This window comes from Lampetra planeri, chromosome 52 (assembly GCF_965212315.1).
Source record: "Lampetra planeri chromosome 52, kcLamPlan1.2.h2, whole genome shotgun sequence".
Classification (NCBI taxonomy): Eukaryota; Metazoa; Chordata; class Hyperoartia; order Petromyzontiformes; family Petromyzontidae; genus Lampetra; species Lampetra planeri.
Window position 1 is genome coordinate 6,934,952 of NC_136158.1, and position 16,297 is coordinate 6,951,248.

Below are 16,297 nucleotides of genomic sequence, written 5' to 3' on the forward strand. Positions count from 1 at the left end.
GGGGGAGTGATGGTGGGGGGAAGCGGTGGGGGGGGGGAGCGGTGGGTGGGGGGAGCGGTGGTGTTGTAGCGGTTCGCGCGCTGCGGTGACCCAAGTTCGATTCTCGCTCCCGGCCAACACCAGTGACGATTATCCTGAACCGGTCCTCGGCCTCCCCTAGCTTGACTCAGCCTCAAAACGAGTACCTGGTGCGATTTGTAAACATCGCCACTGGGGAGACAGCCTTCATAGGTGCTCGCTAACAGCACTTGCCCCAACATCCTGCGAAGGCTACACGGGGGTTATTTGTCTTTGGTGGTGGTAATGGTCCGTACGGAGCGTCGAGCGCGCTGCTGTCGCTGTGCGCAACGCAGCCCACAGCACGTGGTGGTCGCACATCCAGCGCTGTCGGTCAACCTCAAGCACCTGCTGAGCTTCCCAGATCAGAATCACTGCAGAGAGCGTGGAGGGCAGTGGAGTGAGATGAGAGGCAGGAGAGAGCGTGGAGGGCAGTGGAGTGAGATGAGAGGCAGGAGAGAGCGTGGAGGGCAGTGGAGTGAGATGAGAGGCAGGAGAGAGTGTGGAGGGCAGTGGAGTGAGATGAGAGGCAGGAGAGAGTGTGGAGGGCAGTGGAATGAGATGAAAGGGGAGAGGCAGGAGATAGTGTGGAGGGGAGTGGAGTAAGATGAGAGGGGAGAGGTAGGAGAGAGTGTGGAGGGGAGTGGAGTGAGATGAGAGGGGAGAGGTAGGAGAGTGTGGAGGGTGGTGGAGTGAGATGAGAGGGGAGAGTGTGGATAGGAGTGGAGTGAGATGAGAGGGGAGAGGTAGGATAGTGCGTGGAGGGGAGTGGAGTGAGATGAGAGGGGAGAGTGTGGATGGGAGTGGAGTGAAATGAGAGGGGAGAGGCAGGAGAGAGTGTGGAGAGGAGTGGAGTGAGATGAGAGGGGAGAGGTAGGGGAGAGTTTGGAGGGTGGTGGAGTGAGATGAGAGGGGAGAGGAAGGGGAGAGTGTGGAGGGTGGTGGAGTGAGATGAGAGGGGAGTGGAGTGGGCTGGGGCGAGTCCATCGAGAGTCTTGGTGCGACCTCGCCTCATCCCCGTTCGCGTGTGCCGAGTCCGTCCCGCGTCTCACACACAAAGAGTCGGCTCCCCCTTTGGTGGCGTGCGCGTGTCTCTGTGCGTGTCTCTCTCTCTCTGTGCGTGTCTCTGCGTCTCTGTGCGCGTGTCTCTGTGCGCGTGTCTCTGTGCGCGTGTCTCTGTGCGCGTGTCTCTGTGCGCGTGTCTCTGTGCGCGTGTCTCTGTGCGCGTGTCTCTGTGCGCGTGTCTCTGTGCGCGTGTCTCTGTGCGCGTGTCTCTGTGCGCGTGTCTCTGTGCGCGTGTCTCTGTGCGCGTGTCTCTGTGCGCGTGTCTCTCTGCTCGCGTGTCTCTCTCTCTGCGTGTCTCTCTCTCTGCGTGTCTCTCTCTCTGCGTGTCTCTCTCTGCGTGTCTCTGTGTGCGCGTGTCTCTGTGTGCGTGTGTCTCTCTCTCTCTCTGCGCGCGCGCGTCTCTCTCTCTCTCTCTGCGCGCGTGTCTCTCTCTCTGAGCGCGCGTGTCTCTCTGAGCGCGCGTGTCTCTCTCTGAGCGCGCGTGTCTCTCTCTGCGCGCGCGTGTCTCTCTCTCTCTGCGCGCGTGTCTCTCTCTCTGCGCGCGTGTCTCTCTCTCTGCGCGTGTCGCCTCCTTGTTGCCTCTGCGTGGCTGTCCCCACTATCCCAGAGGCATCGCCATCTCCCGCGTTGGCTGGGGGGGGGTGCGGGGTAGGAGGAGGGAGTGGTGGTGGTGTGGGGGGGGGAGCATGGCGGGGGGGGGGCGTGATTCATCTTGCCTCTTGTTGTGAGTTTTGTTATTGCCTCCAGCGCCTCTGCGGTAGCCATGGGCTCAGTCCGTGTTGTTTATCTTGGGACAGAGATCACAACTAATAACAGGCAGCAGCAGCAGCAGGAGCGGCTTGAATGATGATGATGATGCTGTGGTTATGGAGAACCCTGCAGCGAAGGAATCTGAGCGATTGACGCGTGATTATAGCAGTGTGCGAAAGGTAGAGGTGCAGCCCTGAAAGTGCTCGCCTGAGGCCCTGTGATGAACTCACAAATCCTTGAGAGATCCACGACAGAGTCCCCATCATCAGTGACCTCCTCCGGCAGACGAGGCAGCGTTGGCTGGGTCACGTGGCATTGGAGCCCGCATGTCCCAGCCACCGCATGCCTAAGCAGCTTCTGTTTGACCAGACAGAGGGGGCTAAACGGGCGCGGCACGGGCTGGAGAAGAGATGGAGTAATGTGGTACAGGAGGACGTGGAGCTGAGTGGACTTGCCGACGACTGGTACCAGCGGTGTCAAGATCGGCCTCTGTGGAGGAGGCGCGTGAAGGACGCTGCTGCTGCTACTACTGGGCAGTTGGAGGCAGTCGCCCTCCAGCAACAACAACGCAGGGTAACGCTCACAACATCGAGCGGGGCGCAGGGTGGATAAAACTCGGCCCAGTGAGGAGCACAGGTGGTGCATCTGCCAGTCATCTGAATCACCCAATCATGATTCAATATGATGACGATGATGATCACAGCGCTAGGATCGGTGATGATGCTGACGATGTTTGCGCTGCTGCTGCTGCTAATGAGATGCGCTGCTGATAACAACAATGATGATGACGATGCAGCTAATGAGATGCCCTGCTGATAACAACAATGATGATGATGATGATGCAGCTGCTGCTAATGAGATGCGCTGCTGATAACAACAATGATGATGATAATGCAGCTAATGAGATGCGCTGCTGATAACAACAATGATGATGATAATGCAGCTGCTGCTAATGAGATGCGCTGCTGATAACAACAACAACAACAATAATGATGATGATGATGCAGCTGCTCCGAGCTGCTGATGAGGCTGCTACTAATTTCATGCGCTGATAACAATAACGACGACGATGATGATGACGCTGCTGTTGCTGCTGATGATGATGATGCTGCTGCTGCTGCTGATGATGATGATGATGCTGCTGATGATGATGATGAGACTGCTGATGATGCTACTGTTGATGATGATGATGATGAGACTGCTGATGATGCTACTGCTGCTGCTGATGATGAGACTGCTGATGATGCCGCTGCTGATGATGATGATGATGAGACTGCTGATGATGATGATGAGACTGCTACTGCTGATGCTGCTGCTGCTACTGATGATGATGAGACTGCTGCTGATGATGATGTTGCTGCTGATGATGATGCTGCTGCTGATGATGATGATGAGACTGATGCTGCTCCCAATGTTGCTGTCGCTGTTGGTTCAGCAACGCTGCTAGGGGCGGGGCGGGGGCACTGTGGCTGCTGCCGCTGCAGTGGTGGGGAGACGGGGGGGGAACGGGGGGAGACGGGGGTGGATGGGGAGACGGGGGGTGGGGGGTGGGGAGACGGGGGGGGGGAACGGGGGGAGACGGGGGTGGATGGGGAGACGGGGGGTGGGGGGTGGGGAGACGGGGGGGGAACGGGGGGAGACGGGGGTGGATGGGGAGACGGGGGGTGGGGGTGGGGAGACGGGGGGGGGGGACGGAGGGAGACGGGGGGAGACGGGGGGGGGTGATGGGGTGGGGTGGGGGTCCGTGTCCCCCCGCTGAAGGATGTGGCCGTAATGAGCGGGGCAACGCTGCAATCAATTTTCCTCTCCCCCTCTTAATGGGAAATCACGACGCGCGGGCGGGTTATTAATTAATTTATTTACCCCCTCCCACCCCCTTGCCCCCCCCGCCTTACCCCCCCCCCCCCGCCTTGCCCCCTCCCCGCCTTGCCCCCCCCCGCCTTGCCCCCGCCCCCCGCCTTGCCCCCCCCCGCCTTGCCCCCCCCCCACTCGGCTACTTCTGGAGGCGCCGCCTCCCCGCGAGCCCCTCGCTAATTGGCGACGATTCGGAGCTCTCGCCGCGCGCTCTCCTCCGACTGCGATCCACATCACCATTATCATCATCGATCATCATCGATCATCATCGTCGATCGTTATGATCATTAATCATCGTCCATCATCATCATCGATCATCAAACAATACCATCTATCGTCAATCGTCATCGATCATCATCATCAATCATCATTGATCATCAATCGATCATCATCGATCGTTTGCGATCATCATCGATCATTCGCGATCATCATCGATCATCATCGATCAATAGTGTTATTTTTATGATCCAGGGCTATGATGCGACTGAGCATTCCACACCATTCTCCCCGCTTGTTGCGGCTGCTGCTGCTGCTGCTGCTGGGATCCGCGGTTCGATCCCAGGGGCCGCCCTGGTCAATACTCTCGGGTGGTAGGAGCGCTGTGTGCCTGCGTCATGGTCCAACGTTTGTCAACATTTGAAAAATGACACCGCAAATGAAATAGACTCGATCGCAATCCCCATCGCCCTGTCTCCTTCGCCCGTTCCGTCACCCAGGAGGATGGGGAACGAACCGTGGAGGTTGGTAACAGAGGCAGGCGGAGGTGGTTGGGATGGGTGGGACGCGTGGTGTGCAGAGTGGAGGAAGAGGTCGGGTGACTGGCCACGGAGAAGAGACGAGATAAGGTCACACGGTGGTGGTGGTGAGGGTGGTGGTGGTGATGAGGGTGGTGGTGGTAGTAGTGGTGGTAGTGAGGGTAGTGGTGGTGGTAGTGGTGGTGGTGATGGGGGTAGTAGTGGAGAGTGGTGGCGCAGTGCTTAGCGCACTGTGCTACAAGCCCAGCCACCCGAGTTCCATTCTCGCTCACCCCCCAAAACAGTGGCGAATATTTGTACCGGTCCTGAGCCACCTCTAGGTCGACTCAGCCTCAAATGAGTACCTGGTGCGGTGTAAACATCGCGGCTAAGGAGACAAAGGCGGCCGGGCGTGGTGCTGGCCACCCACCCCCTCGTGTGCCATACCGGTCTCTATAGGCGCTGCTACTCGCTAACAGCACCGGCCCCAACAGTCTGTTGTCTGTCTGAATGGTGAACTTCTTTCGCACCGTACGTAGCCAACCGTGGCTAATCCGAGGTGCGGGGAGAAGGACAACAAACTCAACACACAAAGAAAGTTCTCGTGAAATGAGTTTGTCTAGAATCTAGATGATGGTGATGATGGTGATGATGATGATTGTGATTTCAAAGTGCTTCATAGCTCCACAGCGGCTTCCTAACATCGCGAGATGATGATGCGGTGATCGCCGTCTTACGGAGATCGCCTTCAACTACCGAGGCCCTCTGTGGATCTGTAAAATAAGGCGTCAATGTTTATTTCAGTTTGTCCGGTCTTCATTCGGGTTGTCACAATCACCGACTGCGCGATGCGGTGGCCACGGTCTTTGTTCGACGGCTCGCCGGAAGCCACTGCCGCTGTGCGGATGACCAGCGGAGTCTCGCGTGACGATGGTCATTGACCCTTGAGACTCGGGACCGGTGAAGGTCAACGGGTGGATAACCAAGTCGCGGAAAATCGCTCACTCACTCAGCCGGTGACTGTGTCCGTAGGATTGTGGGATGATAGCAGCAGATGTTGCTATGATATGGCTGGAAGGTCACTAAACGTGGTTAATTGTCTTTGTTTTTAATTTAATTGAGTGAATTTCTTACATTTCCTGAATGTTGCACTATTAACGGGGTTAGTTGTGCATCATAATTGGTTTTTTACCCTTTAATCTGGCAACAAAACTGACACCTTTTTTACAAGGAGTCATGTTTGCATAGACCACAATACCTGCAGTCGTAATGCAAACAAAAAACATAACTCTGATCATGTATGCACTGTCCTTAAAGTTGATTGGTCCACACCCGAGACAGCTTTCCTTAGAGCCTAGTCTCACATGGTGTTGGACCAGATGACGCCAAAAGACTAGGCTCTGGGGAAAGCTGTCTCGGGTGTGGACCAATCAACTTTAAGGACAGTACATACATTATCAGAGTTATGTGTTTTGTTTGCATTACGACTGCAGGTATTGTGGTCTATGCAAACATGACTCCTTGTAAAAAAAAAGTGTCAGTTTTGTTGCCAGATAAAAGGGTAAAAAACCAAATATCATATTTTTCTACTGGCAAATGAGGTTCCAATGGTGTAGTTGTGTATCGTTTGTCGTTGTCACTTTCTGACATCTGTGACAAAGAGCTTCACAGCTCATCGGATTTTCCAGGAATAATCATTTTTTTCTGGTTGTCGTGAGACAAAGATCCCCCGTGTAGCCTCGACAGAATCTTGGGGCAAGTGCTGTGAGCGAGTAGCAGCAGCTATGAAGGCGGCATTGTGGCACACGATGAGGTGGGTGGCCGGCACCACGCCCGGCCGCCTTCGCCTCCCCAGTGCCAATGTTTACACACCACACCAGTTGCTTATTTGAGATTGACACACACACACACTAGCACACTAATACACGCACACTAACACACACACACTAACACTCACACTCACTAAAACAACAACAACCACCATTCGCCAATAAGTGGCGGTGACGTCACCACGACGCTTGTGCCAGGCCAAGTGCACCTTGAGGCCACGTGAAGTGTCAAACGCCCGCTGGCAGGATGTCACGGGGCAGACCCAGGTGCCACGGGTCGACTGACTAAGATGACTGAGATGACTGGCTGATGCACCACATGTGCCCCCTACTGTGCCAACTTGCTGTGCTTTAGCCACCCGGCGCTCCGCTCGTTGTTGTGAGCGTCGCTCCTCCGCCCTCCGTTGTTGTTGGAGGGTGACTGCCTCCAACTGCCCAGTAGCGTCCTTCACGAGCCTCCTCCACAGAGACCGATCTTGACACCGCTGGTACCAGTCATCGGCAAGTCCACTCAGCTCCACGTCCTCCTGTACCACATCACTCCATCTCTTCTCTAGCCCGTGCCGCGCCCGTTTAGCCCCCTCGATCCGACCGAACAAAAGCTGTTTAGGCATTCGGTGGCTGGGCATGTGGGCTACATGACCCAGCCAACGCAGCCTTGCCTGCCGGAGGAGCTCACCGATGGGACTTTGTCCAGATCTTTAAAATATTTGTGAGCTCCTCACACAATCCAGCCTGCAGGTTAAAGCCAGGATGGATCGTAGGCAGACCAGTCTAAATGTTTCTAACACACACACTAACACACTAACACACACACTAACACTCGCACACACACTAACACACTAACACAACAACAACCGCCATTCGCTACTAAGTGGCGGTGACGTCACCACGACGCTTGTGCCAGGCCAAGTGCACCTTGAGGCCACGTGAAGTGTCGAACGCCCGCTGGCAGGAGGTCACGGGGCAGACCCAGCAGGTGCCACGGGTCGACTGACCGAGAGGACTGGCTGATGCACCACCTGTGCCCCCTACTGTACCAACTTGCTGTGCTTTAGCCACCCGGCGCTCCGCTCGTTGTTGTGAGCGTCGCTCCTCCGCCCTCCTTTGTTGTTGGAGGGCGACTGCCTCCGACTGCCCAGTAGCGTCCTTCACGAGCCTCCTCCACTGAGGCCGATCTTGACACCGCTGGTACCAGTCATCGGCAAGTCCACTCAGCTCCACGTCCTCCCATACCACATCACTCCATCTCTTCTCTAGTCCGTGCCGCGCCCGTTTAGCCCCCTCGATCCGGCCGAACAAAATCTGTTTAGGCATGCGGTGGCTGGGCATGTGGGCTACATGACCCAGCCAACGCAGCCTTGCCTGCCGGAGGAGTTTACCGATGGGACTTTGACCAGATCTTTCAAGGATTTGTGAGCTCCTCACACAATCCAGCCTGGTTAAACCCAGGATGGATCGTAGGCAGGCCAGCCTAAATGTTTCCAACCGGCGAAGATGCTCCTTTAGGGGGGGTCCACGTTTCGCAAGCGTAGAGAAGGGAGGGAATGACTGTGGCCGAGAAGACCCGAAGCTTCGTGCGGAGCAACAGACCAGGTAGCTTCCACTCAGCGTTACGCAACCGTTGAAAAGATATTGCCGCTCGACTGATTCGGAGTGAGACCTCTGCTGTTAAACTGGAGCCGGTCATAAGCACACTGCCCAGGTATGGGAAACACACTAACACACACACATACTAGCACACTAACACACACTAACACACACACACTAACACACACACTAACACACTAACACATACACTAACACACAACAACAACAACCGCCATTCGCCACTAAGTGGCGGTGACGTCACCACGACGCTTGTGCCAGGCCATGTGCACCTTGAGGCCACGTGAAGTGTCGAACGCCCGCTGGCAGGAGGTCACGGGGCAGACCCAGGTGCCACGGGTCGACTGACCGAGATGACCGAGATGACTGGCTGATGCACCACCTGTGCCCCCTACTGTACCAACTTGCTGCGCTTTAGCCACCCGGCGCTCCGCTCGTTGTTGTGAGCGTCGCTCCTCCGCCCTCCGTTGTTGTTGGAGGGCGACTGCCTCCAACTGCCCAGTAGCGTCCTTCACGAGCCTCCTCCACTGAGGCCGATCTCGACACCGCTGGTACCAGTCATCGGCAAGTCCACTCAGCTCCACGTCCTCCTGTACCACATCACTCCATCTCTTCTCTAGCCCGTGCCGCGCCCGCCTAGCCCCCTCGATCCGGCCGAACAAAAGCTGTTTAGGCATGCGGTGGCTGGGCATGCGGGCTACATGACCCAGCCAACGCAGCCTTGCCTGCCGGAGGACCTCACCGATGGGACTTTGCCCAGATCTTTCAAGGATTTGTGAGCTCCTCACACAATCCAGCCTGGTTAAACCCAGGATGTATCGTAGGCAGGCCAGCCTAAATGTTTCCAACCGGCGAAGATGCTCCATTAAGGGGGTCCACGTGTCGCAAGCATAGAGAAGGGAGGGAATGACTGTGGCCGAGAAGACCTGAAGCTTCGTGCGGAGCGACAGACCAGGTAGCTTCCACACAGCGTTACGCGACCGATTAAAAGATATTGCTGCTCGACTGATTCGGAGTGAGACCTCTGCTGTTAAACCGGAGTCGGTCATAAGCACACTGCCCAGGTATGGGAAACTCTCCACTCTCTCCACTACTGCCCCATCACCTATTGGAAGTTGTGGGGGTGGAGTGTCCGATGGTACAAAATACCCAGGCAGGTGCTTAGTTTTGGTGGGGCTGATGGTAAGGCCCCACCTCTTAGTGGCACGCTCCAGTCTAACACACACACACTAACACACTAACTAACACACTAACTAACACACTAACACACACACACACAGTAACACACTAACACACACACTAACACACACACTAACACACTAACACACACTAACACACACACACTAACACACTAACACACACTCACACACACTAACACACTAACACACACACACTAACACACACACTAACACACACACTAACACACACACTAACACACACACTAACACACACACACAGCAACACACTAACACACTAACACACACTAACACACACACTAACACACTAACACACTAACACACACTAACACACACTAACACACACTAACACACACTAACACACACTAACACACACTAACACACACTAACACACACTAACACACACTCTAACACACACTCTAACACACACACTAACACACACACTAACACACACACTCACACACACACTAACACACTAACACACACACACTAACACACACTAACACACACTAACACACACTAACACAAACTAACACGTGCGCTCGGTGCCGGGCAGGCGAGACTGGGACCATTTCTTCAGAGACGAAATCGATTCGGGTCGAACAATTTGCAAACTTAATCTCTTTAATTAATCACGCGCCGCGGCTCCCTGATGCTTAATTAAGATCTGCTCGATTTGAGCCGAGGATACGGGAACGTGGAGTGGGGGAGGGGGAGACGCGGGGGGAGGGGGGGGGTGCGGGGGAGGGGGGCGAGTAATTAATGAACGTGGAAGAAAATCAACACAGGCAGGGCAGCTGCACTGCTCCCACTACAGGCAAAGATCCCCCAGGTAACCTCTGTAGGGGGGAGGGGGCAAGTGCTCTTGGCGAGGAGCAGCACTGATGAAGACCGACACGGCACACGGGAGCGTGGGTGGCCAGCGACCACGCCCGGCCGCCTTTGTCTCCCCAGTGGCGATGTTTACTACACACCGCACCAGGTACTCGTTTGAGGCTGAGTCGACCAAGGGGAGGCCCAGGGCCGGTTCAGATAATCGTCGCCGGTGTTGACCGTGAGCGGGAATCGAACTCGGGTCGCCAGGTTCGAGACGCAGCGCGCCACACTACCACCACCACCATCACCACCACCACCATCACCACCACCACCACCACCACCCTCACCACCACCCTCACCACCACCATCACCACCACCCTCACCACCACCACCACCCTCACCACCACCCTCACCACCACAATCACCACCACCACAATCACCATCACCACAATCACCATCACCACCATCACCACTCTCACCACTCTCACCACTCTCACCACGACCATCACCACGACCATCACCACGACCATCACCACGACCATCACCACGACCATCACCACGACCATCACCACGACCATCACCACGACCATCACCACGACCATCACCACGACCATCACCACGACCATCACCACGACCATCACCACGACCATCACCACGACCATCACCACGACCATCACCACGACCATCACCACGACCATCAACACGACCATCAACACGACCATCAACACGACCATCAACACGACCATCAACACGACCATCAACACGGCCATCAACACCACCATCACCACCACCACCAACGCCACTACCGCCATCAGCTGTGAGTATTTAATCAATCTCCCCCCCTCCCCGCTCCCCGCCCCCTGCCCCCTCCCCTCATCATCGACTGCGGCGCGCCACGTGACTTAATTTTTCATCTGCAAATATTTGTCGGGTCGATGTCGGTGTTGACTTACAATAATTAATTAATTAAGTACCTCATTCATTAATTTAGCCTCAATTAAGCTTTTGGAAGGGGTGGGGCTCGGGTGAGGGGCTGGGGGGGGCGAGCGGGGGGGGGAGTTTTAATCACTCGCGACCTCCACCCCTCCCCCCTCTCTCATCCTGCGCCGCTTTCGCCACCTCGCTCCACCTCCATACTCCACCTCCATGCTCCACCTCTATGATCTCACTCCATCGCTATGCTCCACCTCCATGCTCCACCTCCATGCTCCACCTCCATGCTCCACCTCCATGCTCCACCTCCATGATCCACCGCTATGCTCCACCTCCACGATCCACCTCTATGCTCCACCTCCATGATCCACCGCTATGCTCCACCTCCATGCTCCACCTCCATGCTCCACCTCCACGATCCACCTCCATGCTCCACCTCCATGCTCCACCTCCATGCTCCACCTCCATGCTCCACCTCCATGATCCACCTCCATGCTCCACCTCCATGATCCACCTCTATGCTCCACCTCCATGCTCCACCTCCATGCTCCACCTCCATGCTCCACCTCCATGCTCCACCTCCATGCTCCACCTCCATGATCCACCTCCATGCTCCACCTCCATGATCCACCTCTATGCTCCACCTCTATGCTCCACCTCCATGCTCCACCTCCATGCTCCACCTCCATGCTCCACCTCCACGATCCACCTCCATGATCCACCTCTATGCTCCACCTCCATGCTCCACCTCCATGATCCACCTCCATGCTCCACCTCCATGCTCCACCTCCATGCTCCACCTCCATGCTCCACCTCTATGCTCCACCTCCATGCTCCACCTCCATGATCCACCTCCATGCTCCACCTCCATGCTCCACCCCCATGATCCACCTCCATGCTCCACCTCTATGCTCCACCTCCATGCTCCACCTCCATGCTCCACCTCCATGCTCCACCTCCATGCTCCACCTCCATGCTCCACCTCCACGATCCACCTCTATGCTCCACCTCCATGCTCCACCGCTATGCTCCACCTCCATGCTCCACCTCCATGCTCCACCTCTATGCTCCACCTCCATGCTCCACCTCCACCATCCACCTCTATGCTCCACCTCCATGCTCCACCGCTATGCTCCACCTCCATGCTCCACCTCCATGCTCCACCTCCATGCTCAACCTCCACCATCCACCTCTATGCTCCACCTCCATGCTCCACCGCTATGCTCCACCTCCATGCTCCACCTCCATGCTCCACCTCCATGCTCCACCTCCATGCTCCACCTCCATGCTCCACCTCCATGCTCCACCTCCACGATCCACCTCTATGCTCCACCTCCATGCTCCACCTCCATGCTCCACCTCCATGCTCCACCTCCATGCTCCACCTCCACCTCTGCGATCCCCTCCTGCCCCGATATCAGGATTCGCTCAAGTTTATGAATCGCGTGGATAGATGAACGATGCTGGCAACAAAACCCACCAACAGCGGCACTCTGCCCACCTCACATTCACAAAACAGGCGACGTTTCGGCCCATGGCCCTCGTCGTGGCGCGTGAGTACGAGCGCCGTGCTTGATGCCACGGCGCCGTTGGCGGAGCGCGTGCTGCGTTCTCTGCGGGTGGGTCGCTAAACCGACGATGGCACGCGTCACTCAAAACAACAATCGACAAAGAAAGTGATCCTCGCCCGTGGTCGGCAGCGACGTCGTGAGCCAGGATCTCTCGCGTGGCTCGTGGCCATCTCTCGCTCTTACCTCCTGTACCCGCGCACAATTTGACAAATCATTTGAGAAATGACCCCGCGAGTAACTCGATTGGGATCACGCAGTGGCAGCAGCAGACACGGTGATCGCCCCCCCCTCACCACCCCCCAACTCCGAACACCTGGCAAGACCCTCCTGAATAGGGGCGCCACGGTGGCTAGGAGATGTTGACCACCTCGCCTGGTACACAGGAGGTCGTAGGTTCGATCGCGACCCTGACGCCTGCTGCTGTATTTTTGGAGTTTGCGTGTCTCTCTCTCTTCCCGTGGTGAGATGTTAACGGTACACCAAGGGGGTCGGTGGCCAGCACCACGCCCACCCGGCCGCCTTTGTCTCCCCAGTGGCGATGTTTACTACACACCGCACCAGGTACTCATTGGAGGCTGAGTCGATCTAGGGGAGGCCCCAGGAGCTCGTCACCGATATTGGCCGCGAGCGAGAATTGAACTCAGGGTCGCTGGCCACTTGGTAGCGCGGCATCGCGCTAACCGCTGCGCCACCGCTCCCCCACCCCCACGCCTCTCTGCTGCATCGTCCCCGCCTCGCGGACCCGACGGCTCCATCATTCATCAGCAGCGCCTCTGCGCGGTAATTGGCTGCCGCTAACTGTGAGATGGCAGAGACACTGCGGGATTTTAATTAATATTATTCATTCCTGTAATTATTGTGTGTGTGCGTGCGTGCGTGCGTCTGAATGCGTGTCCGTGAACGCACGCGCAATGGCGTGTCGCTCTCTACAAATCTCCCCGTCTTCTCGGCCACGGTCATGCCCTCTTCTCTTTGCTTGCGGAAAGCGAACCCCTCCTAATGGAACATCTGCGCCGGTTTAAAAAAAAATCAGTCTGGCCCTGTCCCTATGATCCATCCTGGGTTTAACCAGCAGGCTGGATTGTGTGAAGAGCTCACAAATCCTTGAGGGATCTGGACACAGTTTCATCAGTGAGCTCCTCCGGCAGGCGAAGCTGCGTTGGCTGGGTCATGTAGCCCGCATGCCCAGCCACCTCATAGACAAGCAGCTTCTGTTCGACCAGATAGACGGAACGAAACGGGCACGGCACGGGCTAGAGAAGAGATGGAGTGATGTGGTATAGGAGGACGTGGAGCTAAGTGGACTTGGCGATGAGCGGGTAGCAGCGGTGTCAAGATCGGCCTCTGTGGAGGAGGCTCGTGAAGGACGCCGCTGCTGCTGGGCAGTTGGAGGCAGTCGCCCTCCAGCAACATCGAAGGGCAGAGGAGCGACGCTCACAATAACGAGCGGAGCGCCGGGTGGATAAAACGCAGCAAGGCGACACAGTGGGAAGCACAGATGGTGCATCTGTCAGTCATCTCAGTCAGTCATTAATGCTTAAATATGATGATGATCATACGGCGCTACGGAGACTCGCGAATGATGCCACTGGGCAGCCGGAGGTCCAGGGCAGTCGACCTCCAACAGTAACAGAGGGCAGAGGAGCGACGCTCACAACAGCGAGCGGAGTCAGCGAGTGGCGAGCACAGGTGGCGCATGGGCCGGTGCAGTAGCCCCCGGCTCCTGGGTCTGTCCCGCGAGCTGCAGGCGGCGACCCTCCCAGCCCGCACGTGGCACCCTCACGCTGGGCGCATCCTGGCGCCAGCGCCGTGGGTGACGTCACCGCCACATCGTGGGAAACGGTGGTTGTTGTTGATGTTGTTGTTGATGTTGTTGTTGATGTTGTTGCTGTCTGTGTGTGCGTGTGGCAGTGCTGGTAGAGTGGGGGGAGCGGCAGTGCAGCGGTCAGCGCGCAGCGCTACGAACCCGGCCACCCGAGTTCGATTTCCGCTCACTGCCAACAGCCAGTGACGAGTATCTGAACCGGTCCTGAGCCACTGGGGAGACAAAGGCGGCCGGGCGTGGTGCTGGCTACCCACCCACTTGCGTACCGTGTCGGCCTTCATAGGTGCTGCTCGCTAGCAGCGCTTGCCCCAACAGTCTGCGCGCGTTATATGGGAAGCCTTTGTCTCTCTCGCGAGTGTGCGTGTCAGATTAAAGGTCCCGCAGTTATGGATGTCCCATAATCACGAGGAGGAGACTCGGTATGATGAAGCAGACGAGCCCCACCCTCACCCCCCCGTCATCACCGAGGTCCCGTCACAATAAAGGTCACGCACCCCCCCCCCCCCACCGCTGTCACGCGAGTCTGAAGGCGTCACTGTGACGAGAGTCCTGCGCGAGACGTCGTGGCGCGTGGCGCATCAGAGATTGCTGCTAGCTTCTTATCGCCGCTCAGCTGCCACGACGAAGACTAAGGGACAAGGAACCACCCCGCCCCGCTCCCCACCGCCACCACCACCGCCGTCTCGCCTTCACAGAGGTTCTGGGACAAGTGCTGCCAGCGAGGAGCAGCACCGATGGAGGCTGGCACGGCACACGAGGCGGTGTGGGTGGCGGCACCACGCCCACACACTCACGCACACACTCACACACACTCACATACATACACACTCACACACACACACTCACACACACTCACATACACACTCACTCACACACACTCACATACATACACACTCACACACACTCACATACATACACACTCACATACACTCACATAGATACACACTCACACACACTCACATACATACACACTCACACACACTCACATACACACTCCCACACACTCACATACATACACACTCACATACACTCACATACATACACACTCACACACACTCACATACATACACACTCACACACACTCACATACATACACACTCACACACACTCACATACACACTCACTCACACACACTCACATACACACTCACATACACTCACATACATACACACTCACACACACTCACATACATACACACTCAAACACACTCACATACACACTCACTCACACACACTCACATACACACTCACACACACTCACATACATACACACTCACATACACTCACATACATACACACTCACACACACTCACATACACACTCACACACACTCACATACATACACACTCACATACACTCACATACATACACACTCACATACACTCACATACATACACACTCACACACACAACAACAACCGCCATTCGCCACTAAGTGGCAGTGACGTCACCACGACGCTTGTGCCAGGCCATGTGCACCTTGAGGCCACGTCAAGTGTCGAACGCCCGCTGGCAGGAGGTCACGGGGCAGACCCAGGTGCCACGGGTCGACTGACCGAGATGACCGAGATAACTGGCTGATGCACCACCTATGCCCCCTACTGTACCAACTTGCTGTGCTTTAGCCACCCTGGCTCTGCTCGTTGTTGTGAGCGTCGCTCCTCCGCCCTCTGTTGTTGTTGGAGGGCGACTGCCTCCAACTGCCCAGTAGCGTCCTTCACGAGCCTCCTCCGCAGAGGCCGATCTTGACACCGCTGGTACCAGTCATCGGCAAGTCCACTCAGCTCCACGTCCTCCTGTACCACATCACTCCATCTCTTCTCTAGCCCGTGCCGCGCCCGTTTAGCCCCCTCGATCCGGCCGAATAAAAGCTATTTAGGCATGCGGTGGCTGGGCATGCGGGCTACATGACCCAGCCAACGCAGCCTCGCCTGCCGGAGGAGCTCACCGATGGAACTTTTCCCAGATCTTTCAAGGATTTGTGAATTCCTCACACAATCCAGCCTGGTTAAACCCAGGATGGATCGTAGGCAGGCCAGCCTAAATGTTTCCAACAGGCGA

At 56.4% G+C, this 16,297-nt stretch overlaps 1 protein-coding gene across 1 annotated transcript in view; it reads right to left on the bottom strand.

The window, feature by feature from the left end:
* Positions 1-11,141, bottom strand: part of LOC144734629 (ubiquitin-ribosomal protein eS31 fusion protein) — a 16,552-nt gene extending 5,411 nt beyond the window's left edge. The window contains exon 1 of the mRNA XM_078616898.1: positions 11,079-11,141. Coding sequence (XP_078473024.1) covers positions 11,079-11,141 — 63 coding nt within the window. The remainder of the gene's footprint in view (positions 1-11,078) is intronic.
* Positions 11,142-16,297: the final 5,156 nt, after the last annotated feature.